Source organism: Squalius cephalus (genome assembly GCF_949319135.1).
Source record: "Squalius cephalus genome assembly, chromosome: 13".
NCBI lineage: Eukaryota > Metazoa > Chordata > Actinopteri > Cypriniformes > Leuciscidae > Squalius > Squalius cephalus.
The window spans coordinates 17777859-17794925 of record NC_137134.1 but is presented as its reverse complement, the minus strand read 5'-3'; the positions used below and the strand labels follow the sequence as shown (position 1 = coordinate 17794925).

Here is a 17067-nt window from a genome sequence, read left to right as displayed (position 1 = left end):
GACATATATATGTGTATAGTATATGTACAATATAATATAAATACGTATTAATATTATATTATAGTATAAATTATATGCATATAATGTGGAATTATAAAATAAATAAAACTAGTACAGCAAAGGGAGATGAAAATAGCAATATTTTTAATTATTAAATGAATTAAAAATATTTTGTGATTATTATATCGTTTTATTTTCACATTACTTCTTATATTCCATTAGAAAGCAGCACATATTGTGTATGTAAAGGTAATTTTTTTTATTTATTTGGGGGTTTAACAGTTTAAGAACAGTTACTGGTATACCTTAGGCAAAAATGCAAATCTATGCATGTATAATATTCAAACCATATTTTAACCTTTATCCTTTTCCCTTCGGTCTCTCTTTTAAAAAGGGCAATTTCCCTCTCTGTACTGTCATTTTCTTTGTCCCAGGAGGCCCTTCCTCTCTCTAAAATGTCCCCGTTTGAAAGGGGCAATTTAGAAAAGTGAGGGGAAGATGTGTGTCGACACTGGCTGGTAATGGAGGGGGTGGTGGTATGACCTCATCCCTCGCTCCATGTGGGGAGGAAGAGAGAGTGAGATCATGGCTGTCGTAAAAACAGCGTCTTTATATAGTGAGGCTTCCAGGTTCACATTTGAACGGCATGGAAAGTATATATGCTGACAATGTCATCTGCTTCTTCTCTGAATTCAATTTGCATCTGAATGACGTTAAGACGTCTGCAACCTCGAGCTATGGCAGCACAGATGTGCGTTTTTTTATTTGTTGTGTTGTAAATGATTAGCCCTGGGCCTCAGTTTGATGTCTTTCTACCTCCATGCTGTCTCCAAATGTGTAACTGAGAGAGGATTCTGGTGGGCAAATCACTTACACACACCTTCACATCATTAACACTTTGGTGAGCCTGTCATATCCTGTCATAGAGGTTCACAGGTGAGGAGGTGTCTGTCTGTCTGTCTGTCTGTCTGTCTGTCTATCTATCTATCTATCTATCTATCTATCTATCTATCTATCTATCTATCTATCTATCTATCATCTGTCTGTCTGTCTGTCTCTATCTATCTATCTATCTGTCTGTCTGTCTGTCTGTCTGTCTGTCTGTCTGTCTATCTATATCTATCTATCTATCTATCTATCTATCTATCTATCTATCTATCATCGTCTGTCTGTCTGTCTGTCTCTATCTATCTATCTATCTATCTATCTCTATCTATCTTTCTGTCTGTCTGTCTGTCTGTCTGTCTGTCTGTCTGTCTGTCTATCTATCTATCATCTGTCTGTCTGTCTGTCTATCTATCTATCTATCTATCTATCTATCATCTGTCTGTCTGTCTGTCTATCTATCTATCTATCTATCTATCATCTGTCTGTCTGTCTCTATCTATCTATCTGTCTGTCTGTCTGTCTGTCTATCTATCTATCTATATCTATCTATCTATCATCGTCTGTCTGTCTGTCTCTATCTATCTATCTGTCTGTCTGTCTGTCTCTATCTATCTGTCTGTCTGTCTGTCTGTCTGTCTCTATCTATCTATCTGTCTGTCTGTCTGTCTATCTATCTATCTATCTATCTATCTATCATCTGTCTGTCTGTCTGTCTGTCTGTCTGTCTGTCTATCTATCTATCATCTGTCTGTCTGTCTCTATCTATCTATCTGTCTGTCTGTCTATCTATCTATCTATCTATCTATCTATCTATCATCTGTCTGTCTCTATCTATCTATCTGTCTGTCTGTCTGTCTATCTATCTATCTATCTATCTATCATCTGTCTGTCTGTCTCTATCTATCTATCTATCTATCTGTCTGTCTGTTTGTCTGTCTGTCTATCTATCTATCTATCTATCTATCTATCTATCTATCTATCTATCTATCTATCTATCATCTGTCTGTCTGTCTGTCTGTCTATCTATCTATCTATCTATCTATCTATCGTCCGTCCGTCCGTCCGTCTGTCTGTCTATGTAGACAATAGATTTTGACAATAGTTGCAGCTTTAGGGAGACCGGGCTAGTCGCACGTGAACTATATCTCAGTAAAGTTACATGAGCCAAAAGTCCAATTACATAAATTTAATTTATTTATTTATTTTTTCTATTTGGCTGATAAGCCTATAACTGGCCATTTAATGTTGGGTTATACTGTGACAACTTACCCCATTGTATCCCTTGAGAAATAATAGTGTGAAGAGTTTTTTTGTAGTCAAGACTTTATGGTATGTGACCAAATAGACCAAATAGAACAGTCTGTTTAAATACTGTATATTGTAATACTGTAAATACTGTACCGTTAACAGCATCCAATCTTAAACACAAGACACCTATAAAAAGCAGATTTTCAGATACACAGCTTCTAATAATAATCGGCTAAAGGGAAAATACAGCACCTCTGGATGTGAGGACCTCCCCTTTAAACGCCACAGCTCTCTCGCTCAGTTGCTCTCCCTCTCTCACTCACTTACAACCAGACGCGTTCAGACGAGCTTTACAGTTCTTCTCATATATTCTCCTTATATATTCTCCAGGAGCGAGCACGTTCTTCATCACATTATTGCCGCGTGTGTTGTTGTCCTCCTCGTGCAACATTGTAACATTCGGAGCGCGGGAACCGCGTCTGGAGTTCCACGATAATTTAACACTGTTATCAAAAAACGTGAGTATAACAACTTGGTCTCTTCAGCGGCGTTTAATTCGATCTAAAATCATATACAGTGATATACTGGATTAAGTGTTCACCACGTCAGCTGTAAAATGTTTAACGTTGAATAAAAGTGCGACTGTTCATCGCAGACGCGCGTTCACGTTTAGTTTACAAGAGTTCTCAGCTGTTATCATAGAGAGTTGCTCAATTACATTTTTTTTACTCGAAAGTGAATGTCAGTGCTGGGGTTTTGTGAAATAATTTCTTCTGGGGGTTGAACTGAGATGGTTTATTGTGCGCATCACAAGCACGTGCGAAACCAGTTTGTTTGCTTTTGTTCTTAAACAGCTTGTTGCAGCTGCTCTTCGTCCATGCAGTTTTATTATCTACCAAAGTATAAAGATCTATCTATCTATCTAATTCTGACAGGTCTGTAGTAGTAGGACATATTATTGATCAGAAGATACATGCATGTATCATGAAAAAAATACTTTATATGGATATTTTGAGTTGCATTTATTCTTTTTTGTGTGTTTCTTTTGCATGCATTTATCTCATTCCTGAATGTGTATTTCTGCTGTTCCAGAGGTGTTGAGAACCTCAAGATCATTGCCGTCCATGGACCACCTGTAATTCCAGGTCGGTATTCCCAGGGATTGACCTTGGACCACAGCCATGCCTTTGAACTGAAACATGAATTCAGTGTATTCTCCCAAAGGTATTCATCTTAATTTCAGGATACACATCTAATTTTCTCCATAATCTAGTTCCTTGACATCAGATTATAGGTCATCATTGGACACTTACTCTTTGTGTTCTTCACTGTTGGACATTCACTAACAGATTAGAATGGCAAAGTGGTTAAAGGACTATTTGAGTTTTGGGAGCAAACGTGTTCCCCCGCAACCGCCGAAACCAGACTACACAGAGAGTGAGATATTGAAGGCGTATCGTGCACAGAAGAACCTAGACTTTGAAGACCCTTATGAAGACTTCGAGAACAGGGCTAGAAATGACAATGGGTCAACTGAAGTGCCCCACATGAGCTTCGGATCCCCTTTGAAATCCTCAAGTCTGGATATCAAGGTCGTTTCGCCAAAACATCGCCTCATAAAGGTGGACTCGCAAGACCTGGGACGGAGCAAGATTCTCCTGAGCTCCGTGTCTTTAGAGGAAGCAACAGATCCGGTGAGTAATTTAAATACCAATATTAGTAATCAGTTAATTTTTTTTACGATTAACAGAAGTCTGAACATCTCAATGTAAAATTTCCTGTTTTCAAATATTTTGGAGAACGTTTTTGCCATGAATAATGTGTAGAATGTTCATTTAAAGTTGAAGTTTATCATATTTATTTTGTAGTTTAAAAACAACCAACCAATCCAACACAAAAACATTGGCTTAACCAATGGTGTGTGTCTGGAGGCGGGGCTATCGGTTTGACCATCCAATGGGATATGGGGTGTGTTTAAGCAACTTTGTACACAATCATAATTTTTGCTGGTAAATTTCACAAATAATTACAAACAAATTGCAAGTGACGCATTTAATTAAATGTGAAATTTCGAAGTAGAAAGACTGAAATAGTGTTTTCATGTAAAACGTCCTCAATTAATTAGTTTTATTTACAACTAAAAATACATTTTTACAGTGTATGTGAAAATGTTTTTAACTTATGTATTAAATTATTTATACTTAAACTCAATATACACAATTTATCGTGTCTCGAAACGTTAAGTAGTGAGGGGTTTTAGGGATACCTGAAGCCATCAGGTCATGAAATGCATAAAACAAACTGTCAAACAAGTGATTTGCGGTGTGAAACAATCTTTCATGTAAACCCCCTTTTAACCCTGCATTAGATTAAGTGTCTCGGAGCACCGTAGGTGTCAAAACCCCTTGATCCACCAAAGCTGAAGCTCCTGAATAATACATAGTTTAGTTAGGCTGGTAGGGATGGGGCAATCCCATAGAGAATACACATAAGAGCCAGAAAGGTTCCTGTGATCAGACATTGAGTAGAGACCCAATACTGACAGACAGTTGAGGTATATGCACACACACACACACAGACACACACGGACAGACAGCAGCCTTCAGTGGAGTTTCATTGATTGTAATCAGTACCAGTGATGAGCGAGCTGATTGGTCGGTCTTGAGGAACGACCCTGCCAATGCCGCGCCATCGATTTGAATCCCAATTTAATGGTGACCCTCTAAGTGCATTGTCTTGCAAGCATCGTTTCGCATCATTCCCTGTTAACCTTCATTAATTTCCACCGTAATCCTAATTAAGTTTTTATAGCGTTCCTAATGAACATTTCAGATTTACTGTCCTCCTATTCTTGTTAAAGATCAACCAGACAATGGGTGATTTGCCTGGTGGGAAATCGGGGGATTGTTGCACGCCATAGTTTGCAGCCTGAATGGTGCCGCATGGAGCCGTTGGCTAAAGTCCTTGTTTGAGAGACCATATGGCCATCTTTGTAATTGACCCAGTGCCAACTGACTGAGGGCTTCCTCCTGAGCCTGGATTGTGAGACAAACGCACCTCCTAACATGCTCATCAACACTTCCCCTCAGCCTCCTTCTGCTTCACGGGGGAAGGTAGCACATTTTTTGCAAGTCTGCTGGTTTTCAGCGTCTTGCGCTTTATGAGGTGCTGTTTCTAAATGTACATGTTTTGAAAGTTTGTGGAGACACTAAGGGCTGCTTTGTTTGTGGAAAAAAAATCAAAATTTCTGGTAAAATATATGGGTCATTCCTGGTATGCGGTGACATTCCTGTCCCAATGATTTATTTACTCATATTTTCTCTGAAATGAGTCACATATTTATAATAAATGGCTTAAATTGTAGATTTAAATAACAGAGATAATAGACATTAAAAATACTATTTTGTATTTTACACAATTTTAATTGATGTATGAATTCAATTTTATCATGTCCTCAGTGCACAGTAATCAACTTCTGCAAGAAATATAAACCATGAAATGACAAAAACCTCAAAATATTTTTAAATTATGTTATTGACTAGGCTAAACTGCCTCTAATCATACATATAAATCATGTGAAAATATTTTTTCTTTAAATTTTCTTCAATTACTGCGTCCCTGAAGTCATCTTCCACCCCGTTAGTATGTACTTTTCTGCCTTCCAAATCTGACTGCAATTTCATTGAGACCATTTTCAAGAAGTGACATCATTTCTTTTTCCCGCTGGAATTCAACTGTACAAACTGAGGCAAGCTTCAACTCTCACTCCTAACTTTTTTTTAGTTTTTGAAATGTTATCCTGCTTGTCCCACCCTTAAAGTTCCACCCTGTTAGACTATGTTATTGAGAATGTTTGTCCTATCAAAAAAACGTAAAAACAAATCTGACTTAGTTATAAAAGTTCTGGTCATCTGTAGAAGGTTAGCTAGCTAAATGTTGATCACTCAAAGAGCTATGACTAACTTAGCTCAGAATTTTCCACCCTGTTAAATTCCACCCTGTTAGGTCTATAAACCTAACAGGGTGGAATGTGAAACTAACAGGGTGGAAAATCTAATAGAATTTTGTATATGTTTGTTAATCTAGTTAATTCAAATGAATTATAGTATCTTTATTTTTAATCAAATATAAATAAATAAAAATGTAATTTAATATGTCTGTCTTCTCTAGTTTGTAAATATTTATCTAGCCATCTGAAGAGAGAACTGTTTTGCCACCATGATTGATTGTGATAAGGAACCACATAGCTATTTTTTGTGTCCCTCCCCCAAAGGAAATTTGGATTTATTTTTTATTTTATTATTTTGAAACAGTATTATATAGGTGCAGTTCCACACATTACTGATGTCAAACCATGCAGGACAATGACAAAAAGCTCATCCACTGAACCTTTTATCACTGGTGTTCCACCCTGTTATGCTCCGTTCCACCCTGTTAGACAAGTCATTTTAAATAATAATTTGACAGCAACGTTAAATGTTTGGTATACAGTACTTTTGTCTTATTTTGTGAGGTGAGGCGCACGAACAGCATATATATGTTTTTGAGCCAAACTTTTTTTTATTATTATTATTTACCATACTATTTGCAAAAAATGGGCACAAAAAGTACCTGTTTTTAATAATCAAGACATACACTATTTATCAAAAATTGTTTTGCTTGTTTCAAGAAGAAAAAAAAAATTCTAAGATGGCATAAGGGACATATACTACCCAAGAAAAGTTCATTATTGTTTAACATTTACATTATTAACATGTTGTGATAACTATGTATATGTCCCTAACAGGGTGGAATATTTTCATGGACAGTGTCTGAACAATCTACCCATAATTATAATTTTTTGAGTCCCTGAGCTTGACCAATATGTATTCCTTATAGTTAAACATGTCACTATTTTGGTAGAATGCTAAAAACATGAAAATCATGTACTTTTTTTCCCAACACTTATGAAGCCAAAATGTCACCGCATACCAGGAATGACCCATATACTGTGTATATATACTGGTTTACTGTGCTTGTTTTGTAGAGCTGAACAATCTGACCTAAATATTTGTGATTTATATATCAATATGACTCCTTAAAGGGACCTTTAAAGGTGCAGTAAGCGATTTCTGAGAAACACTGTTGATATTTGAATGAAATCAGCCCAAACAAACACACCCCTCGCTTCATTGCTCCGCCCCTAAAATGCACAAACACGCAATGCAAGAGTGAATGTCTCTGTATCATAGCTGAAGCGAAGCAAAATAATGCTTTGTGAAAAAATAAAACTAATATGATGAACGACAAGGAAAACAATACAATTAACATACAGTACACAAGATTATATACTAGCAAGATTTTATTGTTAGTCGCCAGCAGCACAGCAGCTTCAGACAAACAATGACACTCACAACTGTTCTGTTACTATAGCTAACATCACAGCAACAGCATGTCTTGCTTCTGTGAAACATAGCAAAACTATTGTTACTCGCGTATGGAGCAGAAACATTGCAACCTCAGCATCCGTTTTCAGGCCTTCCCACTTGGGTCTCTCCAGCGCTGGAAAGCTTTTCTAAAATGAAAGTGGGTCCTAAAGCTTTTTCCAGGGATATTCCTCTGACCTTTTATCTTTTGCTTGAAACTCCTCACTTCTCTGTGGGAGTTTTCCAAACTCCCTGAAAACTGAAAAAACTGCCCCTCCTGAAAAAGAGCAAAGACCATATTAAGCAACTATAGACCGATCTCAAATCTTCCTTTCATAGGCAAGGTCATTGAAAAAGTTGTCTTCAATCAGCTGAACAAATTCTTAATCTCGAATGGATACTTTGACAATTTTCAATCTGGTTTCCGACCGCACCACAGCACAGAGACAGCGCTCATAAAGATAATAAACGATATTCACTTAATTCAGGCAAATTGTCAGTGCTGGTACTACTCGACCTCAGTGCTGCATTTGACTCTGTCGATCATAACATACTTCTTGACAGGCTTGAAAACTGGGTGGGGCTTTCTGGGATAGTCCTAAAATGGTTCAGGTCATACTTAGATGGGAGAGGTTATTATGTGAGTATAGGAGACCATAAGTCTGAGTGGACATCCATGACATGCGGAGTCCCTCAAGGCTCAATTCTTGCGCCACTCCTGTTCAACCTGTATATGCTCCCACTGAGCCAAATAATGAGAAAGAACCAAATTGCTTACCGCGGCTATGCAGACGACACACAGCTCTACTTAGCCCTATCGCCTAACGAATAAGAATACGATGCTTTGTTTCCAGTCAAGACTTAAAGAAACTTGTGCATGCTTTCATCACCAGCAGGGTGGATTATTGTAATGGACTCCTCACTGGCCTCCAGGATTCTGAGCAGAACCAGAAAATATGAACATATCACACCAGTCCTTAGGTCTTTGCACTGGCTCCCAGTTACATTTAGGATTGATTTTAAAGTATTATTACTGGTATATTACTGGTATATAAATCATTCAATGGCCTAGGACCTCAATACATTGCAGATATGCTCACTGAATATAAACCCAACAGATCACTCGGATCATTAGGATCACATCAGCTAGAAATACCAAGGGTTCACTCTAAGCATGGCGAATCTGCTTTTAGCTATTATGCCAGCCGCAGCTGGAACCAGCTTCCAGAGGAGATCAGACGTGCTCCTACAGTAGTCACTTTCAAATCCAGACTCAAAACACATCTGTTTAGCTGTGCATTTACTGAATGAGTACTGTGCCACTGTGCGTCCGACTGATTACACTGTATTTAATTTAATTTTTTATTCTAAACTGTTTTAATTATTCTTATTTATTTTGATTTATTTTAATTTATTCTCTGTAAAGCACTTTGAATTACCATTGTTTATGAAATGTGCTATATGAATAAACTAGCCTTGCCTTGCCTTTTGTAATGTCTCTCAGCCATCTCTCTCTACAGTCTTTCTTCAAATCTTTCTCTCTCATCCCCCATCATGAGTGGACACGCCTCCTACTGTTGATTTTACTCTCTCTCTCTCTCCTCCCTTATCATGAGTGGACACGCCCCCTACTGCTGATTTTACTCTCTCTCTCCTCCCTTATCATGAGTGGACAAGCCCCCGACTGCTGATTGGCTACAAGTGTGTTGTGCTGCACGGTCCATTCCACTCTCAACAGTGTTTCCACTCTAAATCGCTTACTTGCCTTTTTAAAGCTTCTCTTTTGATGACGACAGGCAGTTTATAAGCATTTCTAATTACAAGTGTGGGAAGATGGTTGGGACATTTTAAGTTTTCCACAAACTCTGTGTGTAAATAAACGTGTTGCTGCACTTCGCTTGAAATATACAGCGCATATATTTATTGAATTAAATAGCAATTTTTTTACATTTTGATAATCGCACTAAGCCATATCACGGTTTCTGTTTTATTTTTCGAAGCTGCAAAAATGCATCATTCAGAAATTGTCAGTCACATGACCAAATATATTTACATAAACACAATTAGTCAGTATTTAGCGACTTTCGTTGGCTGCTTATAATAGTCGGTTGAGACAAAAACTGATTTACGTGGTGCTGTTCGTATTGTTGCGTCGCAAAACTTTAGGGAATTTCTTTTTGTCGGGTGAAAAATGTTGGTGCTAACAAATAATAGTGTAAAAAAATGAAAAAACGAGATGCCATCTATTTGACTGTAAATGAAGTGTTTTTGTTTTTTTGGGGCTGCAGAATTATGTAAAAAATAATTATCTTCATTCATCCCCCAGCAAACTAAGATAATCTTCAATTTCTTTGCACTGAATTAAAGGGATTTATTGTGTTCCCTCTCCTGGGTGAAGATCATCACATGACTGTTCTCGTTTCAGGTGGTTCCATCAGCTCCAGTTATGGGCGATACCGACTACTCCGACCCATTCGATGTTCGCTTGGACCCGCGTCCCGAAACCGCCCAGGGCCCAATCACTCCTGAGAACAACGGCTACATGGAGCCCTACGAGGCTCAGAAAGTGATAACCGGTCAGTCAAACTTCTTCTCGTTTCTATTTTGGTGTCTGTGTTCTCATGCCCCAGGGGAGTCTGGTTTGCCCTTTGAGTCGTATGGAGAGAATGAAGTATGAGTGTTATAAGTGTGTCTTTCTCAGCGAGTCCCTCGGTCGCTGTCAGTTATCCAGTGCCGTCAGACGGTGACTCACTGCTGATTCCCTCCTGGAGTCTCACGGATTACAGTTCTGTGTTTATGTAATCTGTTTCATTGTTTTATTCCTTCCAAATTGTTGTTTGCCTCCTGCACTTGCTGTTTGGAGAGATATAAGTTGGACAACATTTTAAGACAAGTTTCCAATGCGAAGACATGTAGCCACTAACATTTTGCTGATTTCTAAGATACATGGCCAAGTCTTAAGGCAGCATTTTATATATTGTTTGCAGTTGAAGCAGTCCCACAATGCAATGGTAGTAGTGGCAGAGCCCAGAGAAATGACGATTATAACAAACTTGTGTAGAGTTATTTAGTCATGATGTCAATTTGTTGGATAGGAAGGCTAATTCGACATGGGTTCCCTCTGGAATTTCCTTTGGGTTTTTATTATAGCATTTTTTGATTTGAGAAAAAGAGGTTAGCATTAGTTGAAGAAACTTTCACATTTTGTTTGGTTCCTTAACGTAAATGACAAACAGTCACACCTTAAAGGTTAAATTTAATTGTTACGCTAATTTCCTCTATTTTTACATTGCTTTGCCATCATCTAATGCTCATTTAATTGTTAATCTATAATTTAGTAACACTGTTAAATGTAATCTTTATCAAATCACAAAATGAATATCCATTTATCATACTGTACATTGTAATATTGTGATGTCGAAATTCAGTTTAAAATGACTGATTTTAGTGTTTTATTTTAGCGTTTTAGTTGGTTTATTTAGTCTAAATTGGTTTAGCAGTATCAGACAATTTTAATTCCAGTGCCTCTGGAATTACAACCGTTTAGCAAGTTATTTTTGGCTAAAAATGGAAGCATGATATTCCTCACAAATGTAAATAGGTCATATTTTGGCATTTTGTAGTTGCAGTCAATTTCATATAGGCTTCTAATCGCCATTTCAAAATGTCAAATTACAAAACGTACAGTATGGATGAAAACGCAAAGTTGTCCGATTCGTTAAGTTTGTAAACTCTATTCCTAACATTATTAATTAGCAACTTGTTAGCTACATGTTAAAGCAAAAAGTGGCTACAGAAATACACATTTGAGGTGTAACTTTGTGTAATTTATGTTGTATAGCAAAACACGGCCTTATTTTACTCAAACTCAAATTTCCTCAGGTAACCCATGGCTCAAAACTGTAAATGCTAACTCTTCTTGGGATATTAACTAAAGACCTTTGTTTAATTCACAATGTAGTATTTAGAAGTATTAGTTAAATAGATAAATATATTAAAACGGTCATTCCAGTTTTTTTCAATTACTTTGGCTCATATTTGGCTCGATTACACATGTATATGTGTAATTTTCTTTGAATTTTCTATCTAAAAGTGACCAAAATGCCATTTAACAGCTCACCATTGGTGTTGCCAAACTGCTCCGTCTCCAAAATGTTCGTACACATGGGTCAGAGTTTGCGTGCACGTGCGCAAATGTTTTTTTGTTTTTATAAATCACAACTTATGCGTTGGAAGTGGTGTACGCCTCTTTCAGGGCCTGTTTTGTGCACATTTTGTTTTTGTACGAATTTGCACAATATCTAAATACACATGGCTTGTTGATCAAAACTGATGAGTTGATTTTTAGTAAAATAGTCAAACTCTTCACAACTTGAGCCTTCAAATGCAAAACGATCCATTCAGTGATCAAAATCTGTCGGACATGCATGTTATATTCCATAAATACCTATGACATGGAGTGTTTGTAATGTCTGCTAAATTGGCAAATGGCCTGCTGTTGTAATGAAATAGGAATCACAATCTTGCCAACCAAGTTTGGAAGTAGGGCTGGGTGGTATGCCGATATTATTACCACGGTATAAATGTCTAGATATTTTGCTATATCGTTTATATTGCGATATGGAAATGTATAGCACTGTTGACACTTCAGTGTGATGAAATGCATGAATGCGAATATAAAGAGCGGGACATGCTTGATGTTAAATTCAGTTCTCTGTCACGTCTTGTTGCGCTTGAATGGTCGAATACACACACAATTATGTCAAAATGCCCATCGTGTGGAGTAATTATGTAAACGTCTCTAAGAGAATGCGCCATTAATGCAGCGACAAATGCCAAAAGCTCAGTCAGTTTGTGCTTTCACTTTTGAGGAACAAGTGAGCGTGTTTACCTTCACACCTTTATCAGAGTGATAAACGGCTTAAGCATAAACCAATCTACTTTTACCCTGATTTCTCCCGGCATGTAAACGTATTAACCTGCGTTCTTTGGGCTTATTGAAGTGCGCATAGGCTATGTGATATGCTATATGACAGGAAAGTGTCCTTACTAAAATACTCTTCCGTTTTAAATGCTTTATTTAACATCACAACAGTCATAATAAATGAAACACTGTGAGTCAGATACATGAATGATTAGGCTATGTTTTTACCTCACTACATAAAAAAAAAAACAATGGAAAAGCAATGCAGTGGAATGCAAAAATGCATTCCCTGGTTTTCAGGGAAATTTTGGCGTATTTTCTCGTCGTGAGACCCCAGCATCCACTTTAATTTCTCCTCAGATCGGTCTTGCCTTCAAGGCAGCCTCATTTAATTTTCAATCCATCTCTACAGGTTAATCTCTTCCCTCATTCTCCATCAGTTCTCAGGTATGGGGAATCTAGCTCACGCGTCACAAACACTTAACATCAACACACACTCCCATAGCTCCCTCACTCCCTCCACCTCAGGGTCGTTCCCCCAGGGCCTCTCTGTCGCTATGGAGACGGTTAAGGAGCCCAATAGAAGCAGGATGTGTGAAGGTTAAAGTTTGTCTTTCTCTTTTTACTCTGGTTTCTTCTCAATCCTGCTTTTTTCTTTCTCTCTAAAGCGCACATCCATGCCAGTGCTTCTTTTACAGGTAATCCGTTCCATGTCTGGTGTGATTTCACGCTTGACATAATTGACAAAAATCAGCTATTATGAACAAGGGATGCACAATATATTGGTACCATATTGATTATAGGCTGATATTAGAGATTCTTTAAAATTATGATGGATGTTTGAAGGGATAGTTCACTTTGAAATTAAATTTTGATATGTTTTAGCTTACCTCAAGGGCATCCAAGATGTAGGTGTCTTTTTTCCGCAGTAGTTTCAATTTTGATATTTTTAGGTCAAACCGTTCTTGTCTGTCAGTCAGATAATGCAGGTCTGTGGTCACTGTCACAAAGAGCATGCACAGAGTCCAAATTAAAACAATTCCCCATCGTCCAAATTAAACAATTCCCCATCGTAAGTACACATTGAGGGCCTTAGACATGAAACGAGCGGTTTGTGTGAGAAAACGAACAGTATTTATATCGTTTTTACCTTTTGTACACAGCCACGTCCAAGTGATCTGAAGGCGCGGGCGCTTCCTATTGTGTGACGTGTGCGCAGACTGGTGCATAGATATATACACTAGATGTCGCCTCGTTCCAATGAACTGCCGTAGCCAAGGCGGCATCTATTGTATATATCTCTGCACCAGTCTGCGTACACGTCACACACCAGGAAGCACGTGTGCCCTCAGATCATTTGGACGTGGCTGTGTACAAAAGGTAAAAACTATATAAATACTGTTCGTTTTCTCACACAAACCGCTCGTTTCGTGTCTTAGGCCATCAATGTGTACTTACGATGGGGAATTGTTTTAATTTGGACTCTGTGCATGCTCTTTGAGACAGTGACCACAGACCTGCATTATAGGACTGACAGACAAGAACGGTTTGACCTAAAAATATCAAACTTGAAACTACTGCGGAAAAAAAGACATCTACATCTTGGATGCCCTTGAGGTAAGCTAAAACATACCAAAATTTAATTTCAAAGTGAACTATCCCTTTAATTGTGCATGCCAGTAGCTACGTTTACTTGGGCACCTTTTGTCGGAATTCATTCCGATTGATGAATCCGTTCTTAGTGTTTATATGAACGCTAAATAAAGTGATCGGGTTGATGTGCGCGTTTATGTCACAAACTTGAAATCGGAATAGTTTTTTGACATGCGCACTGCATGAATATACAGTTTCCAGCTGTTTGTGCATACTATTCTAATATTTATATATTTCGGGTCCTAATTAGGAGACGACGAGCACATGAACCGTTGTGTTGTGCTGCTTATATTTATCAAGCAGTAAAAAACGCCCATTCCCACGTCTAAAACAAGGCGTCTTTGGATGAGAGTCCGAAACAAGAACTGATGGGACGTTGTCCTGCTCCACTTCACATTACCTAAAACTATTAAACATTGTTTTAATTATTTGAAAAAAACTCAAATATAATGTTAGATGAAAAACTTGCCTTGCCAACTAACTGAAATAAAATAACTTTAAGTTTAAATAACTAAAACTGAACTAAAAAAAAAAAAAAACAGAATAAAATTACTAAAGCATAAAATAAAAATGCATATAAATAAAATCTCATTGAAAATATTAAGTACTATAATAAAGTATAAATACTACATTTAGATTAAGTTTGCTGTCATCTAATACTAACTTAGTTAATATGTAAAAAATATTAACAATGTTAAATGTAATCTTTAGCAAATCTTAAAATGAATATCGATTTTTTTTTTTTCATGCTGTACATTATTATGTTGTGATGCTGAACAGTGTTATTTTAGTACCATTAATATAATAATAGTTTTTGTAAGGGTTAATGCCCTACGAGTTGTCCATTGTCAGGTATTAATGGAGGATGGCGAGGCGTGAACCGTCCGACGCGCAGCAGCCTCCGCCGAAGTCCATTAATACCTGACAATGGACACCTCGAAGGGCATTAACCCGCTTATACCATGGTCATTTGCCAAATTTGCCATTAGTTTATATTTTAATTAGTTTTACAATCGAAATCTAAAGTTTTTACAAACAATAACTTGGTTTCAGAGATATTTATAGTCCGCTCAGCTCGTAGAACCCTTCAGTTTACTGTCTGTTGCTATGGTTACTCACAGCTGATGTAGCCAGCGCATTTATTTATTAATTTCGAACGATAAACAGTCAGTTTCACCAGAACTCCTTTACTAGGTGTCCTCTATCACTTTTTAATGGACACCCTGCAGCCAATCAGAATCGAGTATTCACCCAGAACATGGTATAAGTTTTGTTAATTAATATTGCTAATATTTTTATTTAGCTTTTTGTTTTAATTTTACTTTTTAACGTTCTAGTAATTTTTTTTTGTCTTTTTATTTGTTTAAAAAATGTTTTTATAGTTTTAAGCTTAAATGAGAAATATTGCCTTGCCGACTAACTGAAATGTTTTTTTAATTTTTTTATGTATATATATATTTTATTTTCTTCGAATTGTTTCATTTTATTTTAAGTGATAGATATTTTTTATGGTTTTAGTTAACATTAATAACCCTGATCCCAAGATTCAATTGTAGCATTTAAAAATGTTTGACTTTAGTTTTTAGTGTTCCATTTTTTATTTATTCAGACAAAATAGTTTAGAATTTGTTGTTGTTATCAGTATATCGGTATCGACCAGAATTTAATACTGGTGCCTCCCAACTTCAAGTTCTTCTACTGATTTAAGACAACAGTTTAGCGAGCTAACATTAGCTAAAATTGGAGATAACAAAAAAAAAATCCTCAAGAGCATCACATGTTGGCGTAGCGTTTTGTATCTGCAGTTCATGTCATATAGGCTTTTAACCGACTGTTATGTTTTGTTGAAAAGCCCTTGAAGGTTATTCAGACATCCTGTTGTTTGGTTCTTGCCGTTTGAGAGGTATGATAATGGAAATGAGAGAGAGACCCCAGTCCTTGAAATTGGACTCGATCTACAAACGCACACACATGTACGTCTCTTTCTCTCTTTGTTAAGCCCTCCCTTATGAAACCAGCAAGCTGTGCAAACACAATTTGTCTCTCCTTCAGATTCATACCCCGCCACTCTTCACCAGACATTTCCATAATTAATGTGGCCCAGGCGAGGGAGCCCAGCTGTGGAGCCAAGGCAACATATCGATTTATTGTTGTGTCTTGATTTAACAGTATGCCCTGTCTCGCACCATTTTAATGAATGTCACAGCAAAACTCAGTCTAGAAGATGCCTGCTCGCAAAACCCAACTGTTAATCTCTCAATAGTCTTTGGACCATCAACACAAAGTCTGGTCCACTTTGCAGCTCAATCTGACCACAATTGCCCACTTGTACAGGAAGAGACCATCTAATGGACATGTGAAGTGGGGTTTTGTTTTAAGGGGTCAGAACTGACTTTTCATAAGTGGAAATTTGCAGAATGGAGCAAGATCAATGTGGATGAGAGGTTGTAATAGGTTTGTTTGGTGTTGCAGAGCTGCAGAGGAGAGCCGGTGGTGGAGTAGGAGTTTGGGGGAGAGGGGAGGTCCAACTCTACGACACCCCGTACGAGGAGCGCGTCCCAGGGCAGCCGGATCTGCCCGAGGAGGGCAGGGAGAGCAGGCTGCCGCAGGACGACGAGAGGCCCGCCGATGAATACGACCAACCGTGGGAGTGGAAGAAGGAACATATCTCTAAAGCTTTTGCAGGTACCTTAACTTGCTCGATTTTATGCGGCATCCGACTTTTTTTGGGGGGGGGGGGGGGGGTGTTGTCATCAAAATTCCTCATTAAAACGATTACGTATTGTGAGTTATGTTTTTATTTTTAATTAATTTACTTTATTATCATCTTTTTTAAATAAAATGTGCATATTAATACATTTATTTTAAAAAAAAAAAAGTCATTTTAAAAGTTGAGTAAAAGTTTAATGTTAAAAGTAAATGTGAAAATTATTTTAAAAAAAAAGTCAT

The 17067-nt window shown here is 37.4% G+C and overlaps 1 protein-coding gene across 4 annotated transcripts in view; it reads left to right on the top strand.

Moving 5' to 3' along the window:
• Window positions 1–2373: 2373 nt before the first annotated feature.
• The window catches only part of shdb (Src homology 2 domain containing transforming protein D, b), a 32737-nt gene continuing 18043 nt past the window's right edge, over window positions 2374–17067 (top strand). The window contains exons 1-5 of one of the 4 annotated variants that reach the window (XM_079891417.1): window positions 2374–2654; window positions 3229–3281; window positions 3486–3830; window positions 9967–10117; window positions 16591–16803. In XM_079891417.1, the coding sequence (XP_079747543.1) occupies window positions 3492–3830; window positions 9967–10117; window positions 16591–16803 (703 nt within the window). In that variant the 5' untranslated portion in view covers window positions 2374–2654; window positions 3229–3281; window positions 3486–3491. Of the gene's footprint in view, window positions 2655–3017; window positions 3037–3228; window positions 3831–9966; window positions 10118–16590; window positions 16804–17067 lie in introns of those variants that run through there. The other 3 variants (XM_079891415.1, XM_079891414.1, XM_079891416.1) reach the window with 3 other exon arrangements.